This window comes from Vidua macroura, chromosome 5, assembly GCF_024509145.1.
Source record: "Vidua macroura isolate BioBank_ID:100142 chromosome 5, ASM2450914v1, whole genome shotgun sequence".
In the NCBI taxonomy this organism is placed as follows: Eukaryota; Metazoa; Chordata; class Aves; order Passeriformes; family Viduidae; genus Vidua; species Vidua macroura.
This window is the reverse complement of record NC_071575.1, coordinates 73,428,946-73,452,242: the sequence shown is the minus strand read 5'-3', so window position 1 is coordinate 73,452,242 and position 23,297 is coordinate 73,428,946. Positions and strand designations below refer to the sequence as shown.

General features: G+C 71.7%; 2 protein-coding genes across 2 annotated transcripts; both read left to right on the top strand.

Moving 5' to 3' along the window:
* The first annotated feature begins 89 nt into the window (after window positions 1-89).
* LOC128807770 (protocadherin-15-like) lies at window positions 90-8,414 on the top strand. Its single transcript, XM_053978339.1, has 16 exons — window positions 90-150; window positions 780-1,006; window positions 1,793-1,852; window positions 1,947-2,079; window positions 2,454-2,614; window positions 2,687-2,797; window positions 3,606-3,776; window positions 3,875-3,965; window positions 4,701-4,807; window positions 5,045-5,245; window positions 5,776-5,910; window positions 6,233-6,311; window positions 6,683-6,879; window positions 7,372-7,392; window positions 7,956-8,021; window positions 8,118-8,414. Exons 1-16 carry the CDS (start codon window positions 90-92, stop codon window positions 8,412-8,414), a joined length of 2,118 nt encoding a protein of 705 aa, XP_053834314.1.
* Window positions 8,415-11,079: 2,665 nt separating this feature from the next.
* On the top strand, window positions 11,080-20,885 carry IMPDH1 (inosine monophosphate dehydrogenase 1). The gene is made up of 16 exons (XM_053977072.1): window positions 11,080-11,348; window positions 12,780-12,875; window positions 13,320-13,368; window positions 13,709-13,810; window positions 14,240-14,314; window positions 15,017-15,223; window positions 15,808-15,895; window positions 16,506-16,705; window positions 17,402-17,492; window positions 17,890-17,985; window positions 18,619-18,762; window positions 19,002-19,146; window positions 19,222-19,365; window positions 19,445-19,528; window positions 20,058-20,074; window positions 20,278-20,885. Exons 1-16 carry the CDS (start codon window positions 11,080-11,082, stop codon window positions 20,376-20,378), a joined length of 1,908 nt encoding a protein of 635 aa, XP_053833047.1. The 3' UTR covers window positions 20,379-20,885.
* The last annotated feature ends 2,412 nt before the right edge of the window (window positions 20,886-23,297 follow it).

The following is a 23,297-nucleotide window of genomic DNA, read 5'->3' as shown; positions in this document are numbered from 1 at the left end:
GGGGGCTGGGGACAGGGGCGCGGGGCCGGGGTGGCAGCCCCGCTCCTCCCTCCCCCGCCACAGGCGCCCCCCGAGGTCCCCGTGTCCCCATGGCGGCCGCGTCCTGCCCGGCGCTCCTGGCCGCCTGCCTGGCGCTGCACCTGGCCACAGGTGAGCACCTGGGGGGCACCTGGCCGACAGGGGACACCTGAGGGGGACACCGGGCCTGGGAGCGACCCGGTGGGCGTCCGGTGGGGACCCAAGGAGGGGACCCTGGGAGTGGCAACCAGGAGTGATGGGGACCCAAGGGATGAGGTCACCAGGGAATGGGGACTCGGGGACATGGGAAGGGGACCCTGGGAGTAGCAACCGTGAGAGGTGGAACCCCAGGGCACGGGGACACAGAGGACCTTGGGAGGGACCCAAAGATGTCACCCGAGTGCAGGACCACTGGGGTTGATAGCCCACTGGTCTCCTGGGGACGGAGACTTGGGGGTGGGGACCCTGGGGGACACACGGGCGACTATGCTGGGGGTCCAGGGAGTGGGACTTGGGTGGTGGGGACACGGGGGGACTGAGGGGGGAGGTGGCAGCGCGGATGGAGTTGTTGGGCTGGGGATATGGGGACCCTGGGGCGGGGACAAGAGGGACCCTGGGAGGGTCAGCAGGGAACGGGTGGGGGAGGACCTGGAGAGGGGGCCTGTCCCCACCCCTGGAGTGCCAGGAGAGGGGACATGGGGACCCGCGGGGCCACACCCACACGGACACCCGTGTGCCCATCCCCGGCGCGGCAACGGCAGCCCGGGGCGACGGCTGCAGCGGCTTCGGGAACCTGTTCACGGAGATCGCGGAGAACAGCGCCCACGGGAGCCTGGTGGCGCGGCTGCCCCCGCCGGGGGACGCGGGGGGCGCGGGGGGCGGCGCCGGCCTCCAGCTCTGCCTGGTGGGCGCCGACGCCGCCTGGTTCTACCTGGACGGGCGCAGCGTCCGGCTCAACGTGTCGGCAGGGCGGACGCTGGACCGTGAGGTGACACTGCCAGGACAGCCCCGGTCCCCTGTCCCGCTCCAACCATCCTGTGTCCATTGAATGTCCATCCGTGTCCGTCCTGCATCCATCCTGTGTCCACTGTCCATCCTGAATCCACCCCCATCCACCCTGTGTCCATCCTCCACCCACCCAGTGTCCATCTACCTCCACCATCCATCCCTCCATCCCACACCCGAGTCCATCCTATGTCCATCGTGTGCCAACACTCCATCCCACACCCACCTGTGTCCATCCCTCCATCCCACACCCATGTCCATCCTGTGTCCATCCTGTGTCCATCCCTCCATCCCACACCCATGTCCATCCTGTGTCCATCCTGTGTCCATCCCTCCATCCCACACCCATGTCCATCCTGTGTCCATCCCGTGTCCATCCTGTGTCCATCCCTCACCCACCTGTGTCCATCCTGTGTCTCTCATCCATACACCACCTACCCTGGGTCTACCATCATCTGTCCATGTTCCATTCATCCTCCTTCTTCTGCCCATCCTGTATCCATCCTCCCTCCATCCCGTGTCCATCCCATGTCCATCCCATACTCCTCCCATGTCCATCCTGTGTCCATCCCATACTCCTCCCGTGTCCATCCCGTGTCCATCCATTCACGCCCCCTCCATGCTGTGTCCATCCATCCTGCAGCCCCTCCCTCCCAGATCATCCTGTCCACCCTTGTCCAGCTGGGACCCTCCTGCCCCTGCTTGGCTGGGGACCCCGTGGGGCAGCCCCCCATGTCACCCCATGTCCCAGTGTCCCTTGTCCCCACAGGAGCTGGAGTCCCCGGTGCTGATGGTGGCCCTGACGTGTGCCGAGGACGGCTCCTCCCCGGTACGGCCACGCACGGTGGGGACCCCGGGCAGCTCTGGGGGTGCCCAGTCCCACCCTGGTCACTGCCTGTGTCCGTCCCCCACACCCCTGGCAGGTCGAGTTCCGGATCATCGTCCAGGTCCTCAACGAGAACGACAACCGGCCCCACTTCCAGGGGGCCACTGTCCTCACCCACAACGTCAGCGAGGTGACAGTGGCACTGCGGGCGCCTATCGGGGACAGGGGTGGTGACATGTCCTGCACACGGTCATGGTGATGGGGCAGGGATGGGCACCAGGACAGGGATGGCCGTGTGCATGGACTGGGGACAGGCATGGGGACAGGCATGGGGACAGGGATGGTCAGGCTCATGGGCACAGGGACAGTTTGTGCCAGGGTGGGTGCCCAGAAGGGATGGGGACACCCAAAAGTAGGAATGGGGATATGGGATGTGTTCGTGAGTGCTGGGAGTGTTGGGGGACCCCCCGGTGACCCCCATGAGGCAGCTCAGGGGTGTTTGGGGGTGCAGGGTGTGTTCAGGATTCCCGGGTGCATTTGGGGACCATCGGGGGTGTTTAGGGTCTGTTTGAGGTGGGGTGTGGGGTCTGTTTGGGGAGTACAGGGTGTTGGGGGACCCCGGGGGATGTTGGGGGGGCCCCGGGGTGTCCCGGGACCCCTGGTGACCCCCGCGGGCAGCTGGCGCCGGTGCACTCGGTGGTGTTCAGCGCCCAGGCCGAGGACGCGGACGGGGACACGCTCATGTACGTCATCGACACGGCCTCGGTGAGCCGGGGCGGGGGCGGGGGGCCGCGGGGGGGCCGGGGCCATCTGCCGGCCTGACCGACCCCCCCCCAGCCCGACGCCCGCTTCTTCCGCATCGACCTCCCGAACAGCGGCCGCGTGGTGCTGGCGCGGGCCCTCGACTTCGAGAGCCGGCGGCACCTCGAGGTGGTCGTGACCGCCGTGGTGAGACCCCCGCCCACCCCGGGACCCTGCTGCGGGCCCCCCGCGGCTCCCGTCTCTCCCCATGTCCGTGGGACCCTCACCCGAGGCGCTCGAACATGGGACCCCCCTCTGTGAGCCCCCCACTTGTGGGACCCCGGTGCAGGACCCTGACACGAGACCCCCGGCTGTGGGACCCCTGACCACCCTCATGAACGGGGCCCTGGCACCCACCCCTGGCCCCGGGGAGGACCCCAGCCCCACCCCTACAGAGCCCCCGCCCGCGGGGTCTGGGGTCCTTGTGCCCCCCGCACCTCCTCGGGGTCACGCCCCCCTCACGGCCGTGCCGCGGGTGGGTGGCACAGGCGGGGGTCCCCCCCAAGCCTGCCCGCCCCCCCACGCCCGCCGGCCGTCCCCGCCGGCCCCGCTAATTGGGGGTGACGTGATCCCGTCACCTGCCCTCAATCCCCCTCATTTCCTTAATGGGCCACCTGCGCCCCCTCCCCCCTCCAGCGCCCCGCCCCTCGCACCCCCCCGCCCCCACCCGGCACCCCCCGGCACCCCCACGCCCTGGTGGGAACTCGGCTGCGACCCCCACTCCCGCCTGGGGCTGGGGGTTCCTGTCCCTCCAGGCCCCCTTTGCACGGGGGCCCCTGTCCCGTGGGGGTCCCTGTACCTGGGGTGTCCCCGTGCCTGTGGGGTCACCGTTCACTGGGGTCCTGTGCCGTGGGGTCCCCTGCACCCCCGGGCTGTCCCCATGCCGCGAGGGTCCCTGTGCCTCTCCGTGCACCCCCAGCAGGTTTTGGGGCCGTGCCCCGTGCTCTGCCTGCAGGAGATGAACACCCGGGAGCGGTTCAACGCCTCGGCCCGCGTGCGGGTCAATGTCCTGGACGGGGATGACCAGTACCCCCAGTTCCTGCCCTGCACCCCCCGCGCCCCCCACAGCCCCCTCGTCTGCACCAGCCCCGTCTACACCGCCAACGTCACCGAGGGCCAGCTCCAGGTGGGACACGGGACCCTGGGGACGCCGCGGGGACGCGGGGGTCAGGGGGGGCCCGCGGGGCTCAGCCGGACACCTCCGTGTCCCCTCCTTGTCCCCAGGGGGGTCCCCTGAGCTTCAGCCCCGGCGCCGTCTATGCCGAGGACGGGGACAGGGGGCTGCGGGCGGCCATCACCTACTCCCTGCTGGCAGGTAGCAGGGACAGGGGACGCGGGGGGACACGGGGGGACACGGCGGTCAGGGACGTGGGAGGCAGCGACACACAGACACAGGAGGGCAGGGAGGCGGGGACACGGGGACACAGCCATGCCAGACGCGTGGGCAGGAACACAGGGACAGGGACACCACAGCAGAGACACAGGGCCGGGACACGGGGACAGGGATGTGGTGGGCGGGGACATGGGGGGGCAGAGGTGGCCATGGTGCCCGGGGTGGGCCCCAGGGCCACCCTGTGCCCCCCAGTCCCTGGCACTGCCGGGGGTCTCCGTGCGATGGGGGTGTCTGTGGTGAGGGGGGGTCCCCGCCGGGGGTTTCTCTGCCGGGATTCCAAGTTAGCACAATCCAATTGCCAGATCCACTGGGGCAAATTGAATAAAGGGATTGAGCTGGGGGGGCCCTAATCCCCCCTCCGGCTTGGGTGGGGGTCAAACCCTGGTGCACCCAAGGGTGCTCCAGCACCAGAGGGGTTAAACCTCCTCCATACTGGGGTTCAAAGGGTTAATAACGCCCTCCTCGTGCGCCCCCCCCCCCCCCCTTTCAAAATAAGAGGGGTCCTCCCTGCCATGAAGGTCCAGGAATGGATGGGGGGACAGCAGGGACCTCCCTCAGGGCTGCCCCGGGGAGAGTTTCCCACAGTGTCCCGGGGCAGGAGGGGGGTCCGGGGGGGTGGAGTGGTCTCGGGGGGTCCCCATCTCTGTGGCCCCCCAGGTCAGGAGAGCAGCAGGTTCCACATCGACAACGTGACCGGGGCCATTACGCTGCTGCGGGCGGTGGAGAGCAGCCGGCAGACCCCCGAGATCTGCCTCAGCGTCATGGTGGGCAGGGGACGGGGGGCCCGGGGAGATGGGGGGGCCTGGGCTGGGGGGCCCCCGGGAGATGGGGGTGCCTGGGATGGTGGGAGCTGCCCGGGGCACTCCGGGAAGCCCCCACGGGCGCAGGAAGCTGCTGGCAGTGACACCTGGGTGTCCCGTGTGTCCCTCCACACCCCGCGCCCCCTGTGTCCTCCCGTGTCCCCCCCATGTCCCCCCGTCCTGTCGCCCCGCGCCCCCCAGGCCTCGCAGGTGAACGACCCCTCCAAGTACGCGGTGGCGCGGGCCCTGGTGCGGGTCCTGGCCCCGAACCGGCACCCGCCGCGCTTCCCCCGCGCCCGGTACCGCGCGTTCGTGCCCGCGGCCCCGCGCCGCGCCGCCCTGCTGCTCACCTTCGGCGGGCAGGTGCTCGCCCTGCGCGCACACGACCCCGACTTCCCCGAGGTGAGCGGCGCAGGGGGCGCAGGTGAGGGTGAGGCAAGGTGTGAGCAGGGCATGCAGGTGGGGGCGGGCAGGGCGCGGGGAGTGGTACAGGTAGGGATGAAGGCAGGGATGCAGGTGGGATGAAGGTATGATGAGGGCAGGGATGCAGGTGGGATGAAGGCAGGGATGCAGGTGGGATGAAGGCAGGGATGCAAGTGGATTGAAGGTAGGATGAGGGCAGGGATGCAGGTGGGATGAAGGCAGGGATGCAGGTGGATTGAAGGTAGGATGAGGGCAGGGATGCAGGTGGGATGAAGGCAGGGATGCAGGTGGGATGAAGGCAGGGGTGCAGGTGGATTGAAGGTAGGATGAGGACAGGGATGCAGGTGAGGGCAGGAGGTGCAGGAAGGGGGATGCGGCAGAGGGACAGGTGGGGGTTGGGTAGGGATGCAGGTAGGGCTCACAGGTAGGGGATGCAGGAAGAGGTGTGGGCAGCAATCAGGTGCCGGGGGAGGGTGGGTGCGGGCAGGAGCTGACCCCCCGCCCCGCAGGGGGTGAATCCCCAGGTGCGCTACACCCTGAGCCACGGCGCCAACCAGAGCCAGCAGCTGTTCCAGGTGATGCCCAACGGGCTCCTGGTGGCCCAGGCGGATCAGCTGCGGCCCGGGCAGAGCTACCGCCTGCAGGTGAGCGTGGGGGGCAGCGGGGGAAGGGGGACATGGGGGGACAGGGGGGATTAGGGGGCATGGGGGGACAGGACCACGTGGGAGTACGGGAGGATTGAGGGGCACTGGGTGGGCATGGGGGGGCTGGAGGTTGTGGGTACCAGAGGGGCACCAAGGTCTGGGTGGCACCAGAGAGGGGACACAGGGTGGGACAGAGGGGACGCTGAGGCTTGGGGCACCTCCATGTGCCCTTGTGTGTCCCCCCGGTGGCACACCATGTCCCTGCATGCCCCCTGCCCTCACCATGTCCCCCTGTCCCCTCTCCGCGCCCCTTCCCCGTCAGGTGCTGGCGCGGGACGAGGAATCGGGCGAGACCTCGAACACGACGGTGGAGCTGGAGGTGCTGTGGCCGGGGCAGGCGGGTACGGAGGAGGGGGATCCCCCCAGAAACCCCCCAGGGACCCCTCCGTGACCCTCCCCATCCCCACGGGACTGGGACACCCCCCAGGACCCCCCGCCCCCAGCGATGGGGTGTCCCCAGAGCCCCGCCCGGTGGAGAGGGGCCCCCCAGCACTGTGTCCCCCTCCGAGATGGATTTTCCCCAAGCTCCCACGGTCACGGTGACGGGATCCCCAGGCCGCCCCGGACCGTGATGGGGCCCCCCCCGGGATGTGATGTAGCCCCCCGGGACCCCTCGGAGCCCCCCGGGATGTGCCGCGGTTTGTCCCCGCCCGCTCCCCGCGCTCCCCCCGGTTCATGTCCCCCCCGCTGACGCGTCCCCTCTGTCGCGCAGCCCCGCGGGACCCGTCGGAGCCGGCGGCCGGGCGGGGGCTGCCGGCGGGGGCGGTGGCGGGGGGCGCGGGGGCGCTGCTCCTGCTCGGGGCCGTGCTCCTGCTGGCGCTCCTGGCGCTGCGGGCGCGGCGGCGGCGGCGGCGGCAGCAGCGCACGGCGGACCGGGCAGCGCTCGCCATCGAGAAACACCCCAACGTGGTAGGGGCCCCCCCAGCCCCCGGGCACCCCACGGCCCCGTGCCTGCTCCCCCGGAGCCCCCCGACACCCCCCTGCACCCCCCGCGCCCCCCTCAACCCCCTCCCCGAACCTTCAAAGCTCCCCCAGTTGCTCCCGCACCCCCAAACTGCTCCACACCCCCAGATCTCCCCAAACCTCCGGCACCTTCATCCCACCCCCGGGTCTGGGGTGAGGGAAGGGGTCCCCGGGTCAAAGGGGGCGCTGCGGGATCGGGGACCCTCCAGTGGGGGGAAAGGGGGTCCCCTGTTTTGGAGGGGCTGGGAAGGAAGGGGGTCTTCTTGGGTCTGGGGGGGCTGTGGGACGGGGGCTCTGCTGGCTTGGGGGGGCCGTAGGACGGCGGTTCCCAGGTCTGGGGGGGCTGGAAGGAGGTACCCGGGTCTGGGGCCTGAGGGAAGGAGGGAGCCCCCCCGTGCCTCAGTTTCCCAGCTGACCCCCCCCCGTTCCACCCCACAGAGCCTGAGGTGGTTCCAGCCGGTGAGTGGGGGGGGGGAAGGCGGAGACCCCCCAAAAAGTGCTGGGGGGGGAGGGTCATCCTGCTCTGAGCCCCCCCAGAAGGGGGATGCAGGGTCCCCTGTGCCAGGGGGGTCCTATTAGGTCGGGGTGCTGGGGGGTCCTATGGGGGGTCCCATGCTGGTCCTGCCGGGGGAAGTCGGGGTGATGGGAGCTCCCACGGGGGTCCCGGGTGCTGGGGAGACATTGGGGTGCTGGGGGGTCCCATGGTCGGGGTGCTGGGTGGGGGTGAGGGTCCCTGTGCCTGGGGTGTTCGAGGTGCCCGGGGGGGGTCCCACGGGGTGGTTTCTGTGCCAGGTAGGGCCCGGGGGGAGGGGGGTCCCACGGGGTGTCCCCGGTCTGGGCAGGGTTCGGAGCACTGGGGGTCCCCATGGGGAGGTCCTTGAGCAGGGGGGACCCCATGGGGGCGGTCGGGGTGCTGGGGGGCTCCCATGGAGGGTCCCCGCGCGGGAGAGGGTCCCGAGGGGGGGGGTGTCCGGTGCGGGGGGCGTCCCCCGGCCCCCCTGACCCCTCTGTCCCCTCCGCAGGTCCAGGCCGGCAAGTCCCCCCCGAGCCCCCCGCGGCTCTACTACCCCAACGAGGGCTACAGCGAGGTGGGGGAGGTCCCGCCGCCCCCCCCGCCGCCGCCGCCGCCGCCCCCGCCGCCCCCGCCGCCAGCCCCCCAGGCGCCCCCCGCCCCCAAACCCCAGGCCAACTCCGTGGGGCGGCCGGGGGGGGGCTCGCCCGGGGGGGGATCCCCGGCGGGGTCGCCCCCGGCCGCCCGCGGCAGCCCCAGCCCCCCCCGCGCCCCCAGCCCGGGCGAGGTCTCGGGGGGTCCCGCGGAGGCGGGGGGCAGCCCCGCGGCGGGGGGGCGGCGGGGGGCGGCGCTGGGGGTGCTGCCGGCGCTGGAGGAGGAGAGCGAGGAGAGCCTGGAGGAGGCGGCGGGCGGCGACCCCCGGGTGCCCCCCCCGCTGCTGCAGCTGCTCGAGGACTCCATCGAGTGCTGAGCGGGGCGGGGGCGGCCGCGCTCGGGGGGGCGCAATAAACAGCCTGAGAGGCACTGGTGGGAACTGGGCAGCGCTGGGCTGTGCTGGGAGACACTGGGGGGGGTCACTGGGGGGGTCACCGGGATGTCCCGGGGGGTGTCACAGTCCCCGTGTCCCCGCTCCCATTTGGGCGTTTCCCGCCTTCCCCGTGGCCCCGCCCCTGGGGGCGGGGGTTTCTCTCTGACCACGCCCCTTAAAGGCGCCGCGTCCCTTAAGCGGCGCTGCCTGCGCTGCCCCATGAGGGGGACGTGGGGTCCCCGTGCCCCGCGTGGGGAGGGTGCCGAGGGCGGGCAGTGATGGGGCCGGGGGGGCGGAGTGTCCCCTGGGCGTCCCCGAGGTGCCACGAGGGTCCCGGGATGCCCCGAGGGTGCCGCGGGGTCCCCGTGCCCCGCGGGGGGCACTGGGGTCCCCCGGGGGTCCCCGAGGGGTGCCCTGGGGGTCCCCTGGGGCGCCCTTCCCCCACGCGTGACCCCGTGGCCGTGGGCGGCCCCCGCTAAGAGGCTTGAGCGGGAGTTTGTCGCTAATCCCCGGGGTCACCGGCACCGGCGGGTCACCTCCGGCGGGTGGCACCGGCGCCGCGACACCGCCGCTGGCAGCGCTGGGAACACCGGGAGCGTGGTGCGCTGGTTTGTACTGGGAGCACTGGGCACACAAAGGGTGTACTGGGGGCCTTGGACCTACCGGGGCACTCGGGGCTGTACTGGGAGCACTGGGAGCACGGCGAACTGGTGTGTACTGGGACGCGCTGGGAGAACCGGGCGCTCTGAGAGCGCTGGGGGGTACTGGGAGCACTGGGTGCAATGCGTTGTACTGGGACACACTCGGGCAGCTGGGTTGTACTGGTCTATACTGGGAGCGCTGGGCGGAGCAGCACCGCCCCTCCATTACCTTCCTGCCCCTCCCCCGCCCCCTCGCCCCCTCCCAAATCCCCCCTTAATCCCGGCCGCGATAATCCCCGGCAGCTGCCGCGGCTGCAAATGGCCCGGGGGCGGGGGGGCACACAGGCTATGACCCCCGAGCCCCCCCCCCCGCGACCCCCGCGTGTCGCGCTCCCACGCGTGTCCCCCCTGCGCCGCTCGGGAGGGGCTGGAAGTGCGACCCCCCCCCGCACGGTGGGGCGGGGGGAGCGCGGAGGCGCGGCCAGTGGGGGGGGCACGGCGGGGACCCCCCCTGTGCGTGACCTCCCCTCTGTGACCTCCCCGCGAACGTGGGTCTGACCCCCGCGCCGCCCCGTGCCTCAGTTTCCCCCGCGTCGCGACCGAGCCCCCACGGGGTGGGCGGAGCCGAGGGGGCGGTGCCGCCCCCCCACGTCCCCCCTCCCACGGCACCGGGTCCCGCCGGCAGCGGCACCCACGGACCCTCGCGGGACCCCCCCCACGCCATGGAAGCGCCCCCAGACTCCCCCGAGGGCGAGGTGACCCCCGCGGGACAGGGGGAGGGCAGGTAATGGGGGGGAACAGGGGGCGTGGGGGTCTGGGGGCTCTGTGGGTGCCGTGAGGGGGGGGTCGTCAGTGCCGGGATGGGGGCGTCAGTGCCGAGGGGTCCCGGGGGTCGGAGCCGGGGGACGGGACAGCGCGGGGGGAAGGTCCGTGACAGGCGGTCCGTGGGGGGGTCCGTGCCGTGGCCGTGCCTCGGGTGGGCTCTGTTTGCCCCCTGCGGGTCCCTGCGCTGGGGAGGGTCACCTGGGGACACGGGGGGGGGGTCACCTTGGAGGGGGGCGGGGAGAGCTGTCCTGGCCGGGGGGAGGCACCTGCCCACCCTGCCCGCCCCCCCCGCCATGCCCGGCCCGGCCTGCGGGGGGCGCAGTGCCGGGAGCCGGCCCCCAGCCCGGGGGGCTCGGGATGGGGGCGCGCCCCGGGCAGGGGGCGGGCGGGGCACGGGCAGGGGGTCCGAGGGGCACACAGGTGATCGATCACAGGTGATCACACAGGTGCTCACACAGGGGATCGATCACAGGTGATCACACAGTGGATCGGTCACAGGTGATCACACAGGTGCTCACACAGGGGATCGATCACAGGTGATCACACAGGTGCTCACACAGGTGCACAGAGAGTGATCGATTACAGGTGATCACCCAGGTGCTCACACACGTGATCGATCACAGGTGCTCACAGGTGATCAGAGGAGCACAGAGAGTGATCGATCACAGGTGATCACCCAGGTGCTCACACAGGTGCACAGAGAGTGATCGATTACAGGTGATCACCCAGGTGCTCACACACGTGATCGAGCACAGGTGCTCACAGGTGCTCACAGGTGCTCACAGGTGCTCACAGGTGCGGCTGCTCTGCCGCCCCATCCCCCGGGGCTCGTTACGCCCGCACAAACAACCCCGCGGGGCGCGGGCCGTCCCCAGAGCCACCCGGGGCAGGGGGGACCCCAAGGGACACCCAAAGCAGAAGCGTGTCCCCCCCGAAGGGGAGGTACCCCCAAAATCACGGGGAGCACCCAAAAACGGGGAGCACCCAAAAGAGAGTGGGGCACCCTAAACAGAGGATTGCTCCCTAAGAAAGGAAGCGTACCCAAAAGAGGGAGTACTCGAAATAAGGGGCGCACCCCAAAAAGCGGGGGGACACCCAAATGCAGGAGGCGCACCCGCACCAGAGGAACGCACCCCCCAAAAATGGGAGCACCCAAAAGAAAGGACCGCACCCCACGAAACGGGGTGCACCCAAAAGAGGGGTGCACGCCGCGCCACACCCAGGGCTGCCCGCAGGAAAGGGGGTGCCCCAAGCCCCAGAGCGGGGGGAGCCCCAATCCCGGGGCTCGGGGGTGTCCTCGGGGGTGTCCCCGGAGCTACCGGGGGCGGGGCCAGGAGGGGCGGGGCTGCGGGCGTGGTCCCGAGGCCCCGCCCCCGGCGGCGCTCAGCGCCATGGGCGAGGGGGAGCCCAGGTACGGGGGGGTTACTGGGGGCACTGGGGGGGACTGGGGCGCTGCTGGGGCGCGCCGGGGGCACCCCGGGACGGGGACAGCGGCACCGGGGGGGGGACGGGGGGCAGCGGGGCCACGGGGGGAGGGAAGGGCTGCGGTGGGGGGCACTGGGAGGGACTGGGGCGTTACTGGGGCGGGAGGGAGCAGCAGCGAGGGGACACTGGGGCTGCTACTGGGGGGCTACTGGGGGGGTGTGGGGCAGCACTGGCGGGGAGGGAGGTGGGGGGGTACTGGGGGTTACCGGGGGATGCGGGAGGGGCTGCTGGGAGCGCTGGGGGATGGGGGGGGTCCCCGGGCTGCGGGAGAGGTTACTGGGAGCGCTGGGGGATGGGGGGAGTCGCTGGTGTCCGGGAGAGGCTACTGGGAGCGCCGGGGCCGCTCCCGGGGTGCTGGGAGGCGAGGGGGGCACTGGGAGGCGCTGGGCAGGCTGGGAGGGGGGGGGGCTGCGGCGGCCAGTCCCGGCCCTGGCCACGCCCCGCGGCAGCGGCCCCGCCCCCGACCACACCCATGGTCACGCCCATTGATCCGCCCCGCGCCGGGGCCGCTGCGGGAGCGCAACGCGCGGGACCCCCACGGGAACGGGAGAGCCCCACGGGGACCCCCGGGACCCCCACGGGAACGGGACAGCCCCACGGGGACCCCCACGGGAACGGGAGAGCCCCACGGGGACCCCCGGGACCCCCACGGGAACGGGACAGTCCCACGGGGACCCCCGGGACCCCCACGGGAACGGGAGAGCCCCATGGGGACCCCCGGGAAACGCCTGGGACCCAACTTGAGCCTTCCGGGGACCCCCACGGGACCCCCCCCCGGGACTCCCCTCGAAAGAGTGACCCCTCCGTGGCCCCCTCAGGAACTCCCCCCATGAACCCTCCGTGATCCCCCCCAAACCGAGCCCACTCGGGACCGGGACCCCCTCCCCAGCCTGGCTCGGCCAGCCCCGGTGTGGCTGGGGGTCCCAGTCCTGTGGGGGGGGGTCCAGGTGGGGATCCCGGTGTGGTTCGGGGGTCCCGGCCCTGGGTGGGGACGGTCTTGGTGCAGTGGGGGTCCCAGTCCTGGGGAGAGGGGGGAATTCTGTCCCAGTGCGGGTGGGGGTCCCAGGGAGGCCCCGGGGCTGTTTCGAGGGGATCCCGGTGCCAGCCTCCCCCAGGGTGTCCGGGGGTGGGGCGGTGGTCCCGGTGTGTCCCGGTGCCAGCCTCCCCCAGCGCGGCCGCGGGTGGGGCGGGGGTCGCGGTGGTCCCGCTGTGTCCCGTGCCAGCCTCCCCGCAGCTTGGCCATGGGTGGGGCGGGGGTCGCGGTGTGCCCATCCCGGTGCCAGCCTCCCCCAGGGTGTCCGGGGGTGGGGCGGGGGTCGCGGTGGTCCCGGTGGTCCCGGTGCCAGCCTCCCCCCAGCATGGCGCAGCGGCTGATCAGCGGCGCCGGCTACGTGCCCGAGGACGGGCTCACGGCCCAGCAGCTCTTCGCCTGCGCCGATGGCCTCACCTACAAGTGCGGGTGACCCCCGGCCCCAAAACCCTCTGACCCCCCTCGGCACCTCCTGGCCCTCACGGGCGCCTCCAGACCCCCCCCCCCAAGCACAACCCGGCACCCCCCGATGCCTCCCTGGGGCTGCCTGAACCCCCAGGGTCCTCCCGACACCCCCAGAGCCCCCCCAGGGAAGCCCCAGCTCCCCCCCCGTGGCAGCCCCAGGGAATCCCCACAAAGATCCCCCGGTTCCCCCCCAAGGAATGCCACCGGGGGCTCCCAGGAACCACCAGACCCCCCCTGCACCCCCACTGCCAACCCCTCAGGAACCCCCAGGAACCCTCTGACCCCCCCAGCTCACAGGTCCCCCCGCCCTCGGTGCCTCCCCAGACCTCGGCTGCCCCCCCCCGATGGGTCTGGGTGAGTTTGGGGGGCCCAGGGGGGTCCCAGCCCTGTGTCCCCCCACAGTGACTTCCTCATCCTCCCTGGCTACATCGACTTCACGGCCGACGAGGTGGTGAGTGACCCCCAGGACCCCCTGTGCCCCCCAGGATCCCCCTGGGACCCCCGGTGCTCTCCCCACCGGGGTGGCTCCCCCGGCTCGGGACCCCCTCAGTGACAGCCCTGTGCCCCCCAGCCCCTCCTGGGCCCCCCCGTGGTTCTGGGGTTGGGGATGCCCATGGGGTCCCCGCAGGTTTTGGGGTGCGGGGGGCTCACTGAGCCCCAGCCCCCAGGGGTGGTTAGGGGTGCAGGGTCCCTGTGCTTTTGGGGGTGCTGGGAGGGCAGGGGGGTCAGGTGGAGTCGGGGACCCCCATTCAGAGGGGGGTCAGGATTTTAGGGGTGCTGCCCTCCCCCAGGACCTGACGTCGGCACTGACCCGAACCATCACCCTGAAAACGCCGCTGGTGTCATCCCCCATGGACACGGTCACCGAGGGGGACATGGCCATCGCCATGGCTGTGAGCAGGGGGGGACACTGGGGGGACACTGAGGCACTGAGGGGACACTGGGGGACACAGTCACCGAGGGGGACATGGCCATCCCCATGGCCGTGAGCAGGGGGGGACACTGAGGCACTGAGGGGACACTGGGGGACACTGAAGCACTGGGAGGACACTGGGGGACAAGGTCACCGAGGGGGACATGGCTGTCACCACGGGTGGGGGTGCACCCACATGGGTGGAGGCTTCTCGGGGGGCACTGAGGGGACATCCAGGGGCTGGGGGGGCTCTGTCAGACTTGGGGGGGCACCCGTGGGTGCTTGGGGGGCACGGTGCGCGGGGGGTGCGAGGGCAAACAAGGGGACACGGCTGCAGGGGTGCCCACCCGGGGGGTGCCCAGGAACCCACGGCCCCCCCTGCCCCCTTTTGCCCCCCCTTTGCCCCCAGCTGAACGGCGGCATCGGCATCATCCACCACAACTGCACGCCCGAGTTCCAGGCCAGCGAGGTGCGCAAGGTCAAGGTGAGCTGGGGACCCCGCGCTGGCACCCCGGGGTCCCCTGGGGCGGGCTGGCCAGTGCCACTGAGCTGGTGGCCATCAGCACCCCACTGTGGGAGCCCCCTCGGTGTCCCCTGGCCTTGTGCCCCCCCCGTGTCCCTGAGCACCCCCGTGCCCCTGGTGACACTGTCCCATGTCCCTGAACCCCCTGAGTGACACTGTCCTGTGTCCCTGAGCCCCCCGGTGACACTGTCCCGTGTCCCCATGCCCCTGGGTGACACTGTCCCGTGTCCTCGAGTCCCCCCGTGACACTGTCCTGTGTCCCCATGTCCCCAGTGACACTGTCCCATGTCCCTATGCCCCTGGGTGACACTGTCCTGTGTCCCCATGCCCCCCAGTGATGCTGTCCCCTGTCCCCGTGTCCCCGGTGACACTGTCCCATGTCCCTGAGCCCCCTGGTGACACTGTCCCGCATCCCCATCCCCCTGGGTGACACTGTCCCATGTCCCCATGTCCCGCTGACGCAGTCCCATGTCCCTGAACCCCCTGGGTGACACTGTCCCATGTCCCCATGCCCCTGGGTGACACTGTCCTGTGTTCCTGAGCCCCCTGGTGACACTGTCCTGTGTCCCCATGCCCCTGGGTGACACTGTCCTGTGTCCCTGAGCCCCCCAGTGATGCTGTCCTCTGTCCCCGTGTCCCCGGTGACGCTGTCCATGTCCCCAGCGCTTTGAGCAGGGTTTCATCACGGAGCCGCTGGTGATGAGCCCGGCGCACACCGTGGGGGACGTGTGGGACGCCAAGGCCCGGCTCGGCTTCTCGGGGGTCCCCGTCACCCACTCGGGGCGCCTGGGGGGGCGGCTCGAGGGCATCGTCACCTCCCGCGACATCGACTTCCTGCGGGAGAGGGACAGGGCCACCCCCCTGGCCGAGGTGGGTGTGGGGCCGGGGGACAGCGGGGACAGGGATGGGGTGGGATCCATGGGGTGGGATCCATGGGGTGGGATGGGATGGATGTGGGGCAGGGATGGATGTGGGGGTGGGTTGGGGGATGCTGTAGTGTGGGGCGGGATGGGATCCATGGGATGGGATGGATGTGGGGCAGGGATGATGTGGGGCAGGGATGGATGTGGGGGTGGTTTGGGGGATGCTGTAATGTGGGGCGGGATGGGGTGGACGGAGGATGGAGAGATCCATGGCAGGGGCGGGGGCTGCCCACGGTGGCCCTGGGCCCCCCAGTGCAGGTGACAGTGAAGGTGACAGTGACACACAGTGCAGGTGACAGTGACAGTGCCCGTGCCCGTGCTGGTGCCTGTGACCGTGCCAGTGCATGTGACAGTGACAGATAGTGATGGTGACAGCGCTGGTGGCAGTGGAGGTGACAGTGCCAGTGCTGGTGACAGTCCCGGTGCCAGGATCAGTGCCAGCACTGGTGACGGTGACGGTGGCAGTGCCAGACAGTGCTAGTGCCAGCACCTGTGCTGATGCCAATGACACGTGGGTCCCTGTGTCCCCAGGTGATGACCAAGCGCAGGGACCTGGTGGTGGCCCCAGCCGGTGTCACTCTCAAAGAGGCCAACGAGATCCTGCAGCGCAGCAAGAAAGGTGCAGGGGGGCACCTGTCACCCCCTGAGTCACCTGTCACCCCCTGAGTCACCTGTCACACCCCCAAGTCCCCTGTTAGCCCTGGAGGCACCTCCCTGTCACCCCCCAGGGGTCACCTCCACTCGGGGGCACCTCCGTGCCATCCTGGGCAACCCATGGGGGATGTCCCCTGTCCCTGTTCCCCTCCCTTCACATTGTCCCCGCTGTGTCCCTAGGGCTGCTGATGGTGACCAGCACTGGTGAACCGGTGGCCGTCACCCCCCCATCCTTCAGGTCCCCCCACTGTGGCCCTGGGGCCAGCCCTGTGTCCCCATTCCTGTCCCTGGGGCCAGCCCTGTGTCCCCATTCCTGTCCCTGGGGTCAGCCCTGTGTCCCTGGTGTCACCTCCACGTCCCCGTGTCCCTGCAGCCCCCCCAGTGCCCTCCACCCCGCGGTGACCCCGCATTCCCCCCGTGTCCCCAGGGAAGCTGCCGGCGGTGACCAGCAGTGACGAGCTGGTGGCCACCATCGCGCTGCGCTCGGGATCCCTTCCGCGGCCCCTGTGCCCGGGTTCCCGCGGTGTCCCCGTGTCCCGGGCTCGGGGGTGACTGTCCCCGCGCTGTCCCCGCAGGGAAGCTGCCGATCGTCAACAGCCGGGACGAGCTGGTGGCGCTGATGGCGCGCACGGACCTGAAGAAGAACCGGGAGCACCCGGCGGCCTCCAAGGACGAGCGGAAGCAGCTGCGGGTCGGGGCCGCCATCGGCACCCGCGAGGACGACAAATACCGGCTGGACCTGCTCGTGCAGGCGGGCGCCGACCTCGTGGTGCTGGTGCGGGCACCCCAAAACCGGGGGGACCCCAAAACCCAGGGGCTCCGAGCAGCGGGGGGCTGCGGGGAGGAGAGGGAGGAAGGGGATGGGGCTCGAGCTGCCGGGCAGGGGGGGTGGAGCTCGTGGTGCCGGTGGGTGTGGAGGGGTGCCCGAAAATTGGGGGGGGGGTGAGGGCACCCCAAAAAAAGTGAGACCCCAAAATGCGGGGGGGATGAAAAAGAGGCGACACGGAAATGGGGGAAGGGGAGCATCCCAAAAAGGGGGAGGATGAGGATGGAGAAATGGGGTGGGGATGGAGCTGCTGGTGCCGGGGGGGATGACCTTAGGGTGCTGCTGTGAGGGACCCCGAAAATGGGGAACCCCAGAAATGGGGATCCCCAGAAATGGGAGACCCCAAAAACCGGGCAGGGATAGAAGGGAAGGGAAAAAGATGGGGATGGAGCCGTTGGTGCAGGTGGGGGGGTGCAGGGGGGGACCCTAAAAATAGGACGGTGGGAGCACCCCAAAAGCCGTGGGACCCCAAAAGGAAGGGGATGGGATCTGGGGATGGGGATTGAGCTGCTTGTTCTGGGTGGTGGGGTGCCCCAAAAAAAGAAGGGGCCTGGGGGGTACCCCCTGCTCATTGAACACCAACCTGCTGCTCCCCCCCCGTGGCACCCCAAAACCTGCCCCACCCGCACCCCAAACCGGCCCCAGGACTCGTCACAGGGGAACTCCCGGTACCAGCTCAGCATGATCCGGTACATCAAGGCCAAGTACCCCGAGCTGCAGGTGGTGGGGGGCAACGGTGAGACCCCAAACGGGGGGGGGCACGGGAACTGCCCGGGCTGGGGGGGCACTGATGAGTGGGGGAAACGCGGGCACCCCAAAAGAGAGGTGGGGGAAATGGGGCAGGGTTTGGGGTGTCCCCTGCACTGGTGAGGTGGATTTGGGTGCCATTTTTGGGGGCTGTTTTTGAGGTGCCCCCCCCGTCATAGTGGGGCAGGATTTGGGGAGAGGGGGGCCGGATTTGGGGTGCCACTTTTGGGCTGCTGTTTCGGGGCACTGCTGTGTTTGGGGTGCATCCCCACAGCACTGAGATGGGATTCAGGGTGCCCTGGGCAGTGTTGGGGTGCTGTTTAGGGGCACCATTTCTGGGGTGCCCTGGGCAGTCTTGAGGTGCCATTTTGGGGTGTTCCCCGCAGTGGTGACGGCGGCCCAGGCCAAGAACCTGATCGACGCCGGGGTGGACGCGCTGCGGGTGGGGATGGGCAGCGGCTCCATCTGCATCACCCAGGAAGGTGGGTGACACCTGGGACCCCTGACCCCACCCTGACACCCCTGGACACCCCTGCAGTGTCCCCATTGTGCCCTTCGGTGTGGGCCTGTAGCCGCTGTCCCCCTGTCCCCATGTCCCTGTTGCCATGACAGTGTCCCTGTCCCTGATCCCCTGTCCCTGTGAAGGTGTCCCTGTGCTGGTGTCCCTGTCCCTGTGGCAGTGCTGGTGTGTGACCAGGCTCAGGCTATGGCCATGTCCCTGATGTGTCCCTGTCCCCATGGCAGTGTGGCCATGCCCAGGCCATGGCCATGTCCCTCACAGTGTCCCTGTCCCTGTCCCCATGGCAGTGTGGCCGTGCCCAGGCCAAGGCCATGTCCCTGATGTGTCCCTGTCCCCATGGCAGTGTGGCCATGCCCAGGCCATGGCCATGTCCCTGATGTGTCCCTGTCCCTGTCCCCATGGCAGTGTGGCCATGCCCAGGCCAAGGCCATGTCCCTGATGTGTCTCTGTCCCTGTCCCCATGGCAGTGGTGGCATGTGGCCGTGCCCAGGCCATGGCCATGTCCCTGATGTGTCCCTGTCCCCATGGCAGTGCTGGCATGTGGCCGTGCCCAGGCCATGGCCATGTCCCTGATGTGTCCCTGTCCCCACGGCAGTGCTGGCGTGTGGCCGTGCCCAGGCCACGGCCGTGTACCGCGTGGCCGAGTACGCGCGGCGCTTCGGTGTCCCCGTCATCGCCGATGGTGGCATCCGCAGCCCCGGGCACGCCGTGAAGGCGCTGGCACTGGGAGCCTCCACCGGTGAGGGCAGGGGGCACGGGGGGCACGGGGGGCGTGAGGGGGCACCCAGCACCCAGAGGGGGCACCCTGAGGGGGTCTCGTGGCCAGCAGCCCACCCTGGTGCCGCCGGGGGGATCCCACGCTCCAGGGCTCCATCTCCAGACTGGAGATGGCCCCGCGGCCCCCAGCCCATCCTGGCGGGGTTTCACGCCCCCCACCCCGCCGGGGGGGGGGGGTCCTGACGGGGCGTCCCCCCCCAGTGATGATGGGGTCACTGCTGGCGGCCACCACGGAGGCGCCGGGCGAGTTCTTTTTCTCGGAGGGCGTGCGGCTGAAGCAGTACCGGGGCATGGGCTCGCTGGACGCCATGGAGCAGGGCCCGGGCAGCCAGAAACGCTACTTCAGGTACCCCCAGGGGCCGGGGGGGGGGGGGGTGCCGCCCCCAGGCCGCCCCCCCAGCCCCTGTGTGTCCCCCCGCAGCGAGGGGGACGCGGTGAAGGTGGCGCAGGGCGTGTCGGGCTCGGTGCAGGACAAGGGCTCCATCCACAAGTTCGTGCCGTACCTGCTGGCCGGGCTGCAGCACGGCTGCCAGGACCTGGGCGCCCGCAGCCTCTCGGCGCTCCGGTCAGTGCGGGGGGGGGGGCCGGGGAGGGCCGGGGGGGGGTCCCCAGCCGCCCCCGCCGACCCCCCCCGTGCCCCCCAGGTCCATGATGTTCGCGGGGGAGCTGAAGTTCGAGCGCAGGACGGTGGCGGCGCAGGTCGAGGGGGGGGTGCACGGGCTGCACTCGTGAGTGGGGACGGGGCTGGGGGCTTTGGGGGGGCCTGGGGGGTTTGGGGGGGGCTGGGGGAGTTTGGAGAGGTGTTGGGGGCTGGAGGGGTTTGGGAGAGCTGGGGGATTTGGGGGAGATTTCGGGTAGCTGAGAGTGGTTGGAGGAGGCTTGGGGGGGGCTGAGGGGCTTTAGGAGCTGCAGTGGGTAGAGGAGCTGGGGGGATCTTGGGGGGTGGCAGAGGTTTTGGGGGGCTGAGGGGGCTGCAATGGGTACAGGAGCTGGGGGGATCATGGGGGTGGCAGAGGTCTTGGGGGGCTGAGGGGGCTTTGGGGGCTGTGAAGGGTACAGGAGCTGGGGGGATCTTGGGGGGCAGGGGAGGTTTTGGGGGGCTGAGGAAGGCACCGCTTCAGATCCCATCGGAGGGCCCCAGTTGCCCCAGTACTGGCTCTGGGGCACCCCCGGTTTGCCCAGTGTCGGGGATGGGGGTTGGGGTCTGGGGGGGTTCCTGTGCCCCCCCCAACCCCCTCACCTTCCCCTCCCCCGCAGCTTTACGGTTCTGCCCCGTAAGTACCTGCTCCCCCCGGGATTGGGGGGCACCCGGGGGTCCCCTTTACCCCTCCTCTGTCCCCTCCCTGATGGACGGGGGCGCTGGGGGAGGGGGGACCCCCAGTCTCCCAGCCAGGATCTGGGTATGGGGGTCCCAGCCCCCCCAGAAGGGGTTTGGGGGTTCCCTTCCCCCCCTTTGACCCCCCCCTTGCCCCCCCAGTGCCGAGAGGCGGCTGCCCTGAGGAGGGGTCCCCCCGGGCCGGCGCCCCCCGCCCAGAGCCTGCGGGGACCCCTCCGGCCCCCCGACACCGGCGCTGCTGATGCTGCACGGGCACCCCGCGCTGGGGGCACCCCCAAACCCCCCCGAGCACAGGGGCTGCGGGGACCTCGAAACCCTCCCGGAACTGGGGGTGCGGGGAGCCCCCAAATCCCCCCGGGGCACCGCAGGGGAGGGGGATCCCCAGAGCCCTCAGAAATGGGGGTGCAGGGAACCCCCCAAAAGTCCCCGGGGCACCACGAGGCTGCGGGGACCTCCCCGGCCTCTCCAGAGAGGGGGAGGCAGGGACCCCACAACCCCCCCAATGGTGCGGGGACCCCCTAAACCCCGCGGGGACCCCCAGACCCTCCCTGGCACTGAGGAGCTTGCAGGGCCGTGTCCCCCTGTCCCCCCGAGTGGGGATGGGGGGACCCCCAGCACTGCAGGGACCTCCGCAGCGTCCCGGGGCACCCCGCAGTGTCTCGGGGGACCCCAGGGGCCTGTGGCCTCCCGGTCTGGGGGAGCCCCGGACTCGCTGTGTCCAGGGGTGAATAAAGTCTTGGAGCATCGGAGCCTGGCTTGTCCCTGTCCCCGCTCCTGTCCCCGCTCTTGTCCTCGTTCCTGTCCTTGGGCTGGCCCCGGCCCTGGGCCTGTCCATGGTCCTGTCCCCTGTCCCTGCCTTTGTCCCTGTCCCCTCACCCTGTCCCCGTCCTTGGCCCTGTCCATGGTCCTGTCCCGCGGCCTGGCCCCGGGCGTGTTCCTGTCCCTGTCCCTGCCGGTGGCACGGGGACCGGGGACACGCGTGGCACCAGGAGGGCACATGCCGTGACACAGGGTGGCACACATGGCACGGGTGGCACACGCATGGCACGGGTGACAAAGGTTGGGACACACCCGGCCCACCTTGGCACACACCTGGGACCCCCCACAAGTGGCACCCCCCAAATAGGGGACCCCAAATGTGGCACCTTCCCAGAAGTGAGACCCTCCCCCCCAAGTGTGGGACATTCCCCCCAAATCTGGGACAAGCCCCCAGATGCAGGACATTCCCCTCGACAAATGTGGGACCCCTCCCCTAAGGGGGGGGGGCATCCCAAATGTGGGAGGACCCCTTCAGATGTGGGACATCCCCCCAAGTGTGGGACCCCCAAGTGTGGGACCACTTCAACATGTGAGACCCCCCCAAATTTGTGAACCCAAAAAACATGACCGCCCCCCCCCCCCCGCAGTGTGGGACCCCGTCCAAGAGGGGGACTCCCTAAAACCAGGGACCCCCCCGGGTGTGGGACACCCCCAAACGCCCCCCCCCCCGCTCCAGCCGGGCCGCGCGGCCCCGCCGGGTCCCGGTGCCCGCGGGGGGGGGGGCGGGAGCTGGGGCGGGGGGAGCCCGGGGGGCGCGGGGGGTGGGAGGAGGAGGAGGAGGAGGAGTGGGGGGGGGGCTCGGCCCGCCCCTCCCGCCGCTGCCGCCGCCGGGGCCGGGCCGGGGCTGGAGCCGCCGCCGAGGCCGGTGGGTGCGGGGGGGCGGGGGCGGGTTTGGGGGTGCGCGGGGGGTTGGGGGCGCGGGGGGTGCCCGGGGTTGGGGTGCCCGGGGTGCGGGAAAGGGGGGAGCGCCCGCCCGGGCGGCCGCGGGGCGCTGCTGAGCCGGGGCTGGGGGCGCGGGGTGGGGGGGGGGGGTTCGGGGGTGCGGGGTTTGGGGGCGCGGGGCGTGCCCGGGGCTGGGGTCCCCGGGGTGGGGGGGGCGCGGATCGCGAGGTCCCGGCTGCCGGGGGAGGAGGTGAGCCGGGTTTGGGGGTGCCGAGGGTTCGGGGGGCCACGGGTTTGGAGGCGGGGGGGGGGGGCCCGGGTGCGGGGGTGCCCCGGGGGGTGCGGGATGCGGGGGGGAGGGGGGGGGGGCGGTGTCGCGTCCGCGGGGCGGGGGTGGCGAGCCGGGGTTTGGGGGGGTTCGGGGGTGCCCCCCCCCCCAAACAGCGCCGAGCTCCGAGCCCCCCCCCCCCCCCCCGCGCCGCCCCCCGCGCGCGCTGTCCCACGCACACGCGCTCGCACGCGCCGTCACGCGCGCGCACACGTGCGCACACGCACCCACGCGCGGGAAAGGGGGGGGGGGGCTGCTGGGGGGGGGCACGGCCGGGGGGGGGCCCTGGGGGGGGGGCGGGGCGCGCGGGGGGGGGCGGGGGCAGCGTGCGATGTGCGGGGGGGGCACAGGTTGGGGGTGTGAGCAGGGGTGGGGGGGGGCACAGGTGAGCGAGGGGGGGGCGCGGGGGGGTGCCCACCCCGGGCCGTGTCCGTGTCCGTCCGTCCGTCCGTCCCCCCCACCCGCAATGTCCCTGTCACACGCGTGGGCACGGCGGGAGGGGGCGGCGGGGGGGGGGGCAGGTGTGCGGGGCGCGCGCGGGTGTGACCCACGGGTGACGCCGGCGCGGGGGGCGGCGGGTGCGGGGGTGTCCCGTGCGTGGGTGGCAGTCCCGGGGGTGTCCCGTGCGGGGGTGACAATTCCGGGGGTGTCCCGTGCGGGGGTGGCAGTCGCGGGGGGCTGGGGCACGTTCCGGGGGTGCCGGGCCCGGGGGCGCGGGGCGGCGCGGGCTGTCCTGCGCGGGGGCCGCGGGTCCCCGCGTGTCCCGCGTGTCACTTCGCATCCGTCGTCCCCGCGCCGCCGCCGCCCTGACGGGCGCGGTGCCGCCCCGCGGCGACAGCCCCTGTCACCCCGATTAGGGACCCGGCGCGGGCGGGGGGAGCTCCGGGGGAGGGGGCAGCTCCGCACGCCCCCGCGGCGGGGGCGGCCCCGCGTGCCCCCCGTCCCCGAGTGCCACCGCCGCACCCGGGCTGCTCCTGCCCCTTCCTTGGGGGCTCCTGTGTCCCCCACAGGTGCTCCTGTCCCAAACTCGGGGTGCCCCCTGCTCCCCCTCGGGCTGCTCCTGTCCTCCCCCCGGGGACTCGTGTCCCCGGGTGCCCCGGTGTCCCCCCCACCCCGGGATCCTCCCGTCCCC

What these genes read in the sequence shown, in the direction of transcription:
- LOC128807770 (XM_053978339.1), top strand. Translation starts at nt 90, where the DNA reads ATGGCGGCCGCGTCCTGCCCGGCGCTCCTGGCCGCCTGCCTGGCGCTG. An exon ending in GGCGCTGCACCTGGCCACAG is followed by an intron (nt 151 to 779) that starts GTGAGCACCTGG and finishes CGGCAACGGCAG; the next exon opens with CCCGGGGCGACGGCTGCAGC. An exon ending in TCGAGAAACACCCCAACGTG is followed by an intron (nt 6,880 to 7,371) that starts GTAGGGGCCCCC and finishes TCCACCCCACAG; the next exon opens with AGCCTGAGGTGGTTCCAGCC.
- IMPDH1 (XM_053977072.1), top strand. Translation starts at nt 11,080, where the DNA reads ATGGGAGCACCCAAAAGAAAGGACCGCACCCCACGAAACGGGGTGCAC. An exon ending in ACTTCACGGCCGACGAGGTG is followed by an intron (nt 13,369 to 13,708) that starts GTGAGTGACCCC and finishes GCCCTCCCCCAG; the next exon opens with GACCTGACGTCGGCACTGAC. An exon ending in AGCCAGAAACGCTACTTCAG is followed by an intron (nt 19,147 to 19,221) that starts GTACCCCCAGGG and finishes GTCCCCCCGCAG; the next exon opens with CGAGGGGGACGCGGTGAAGG.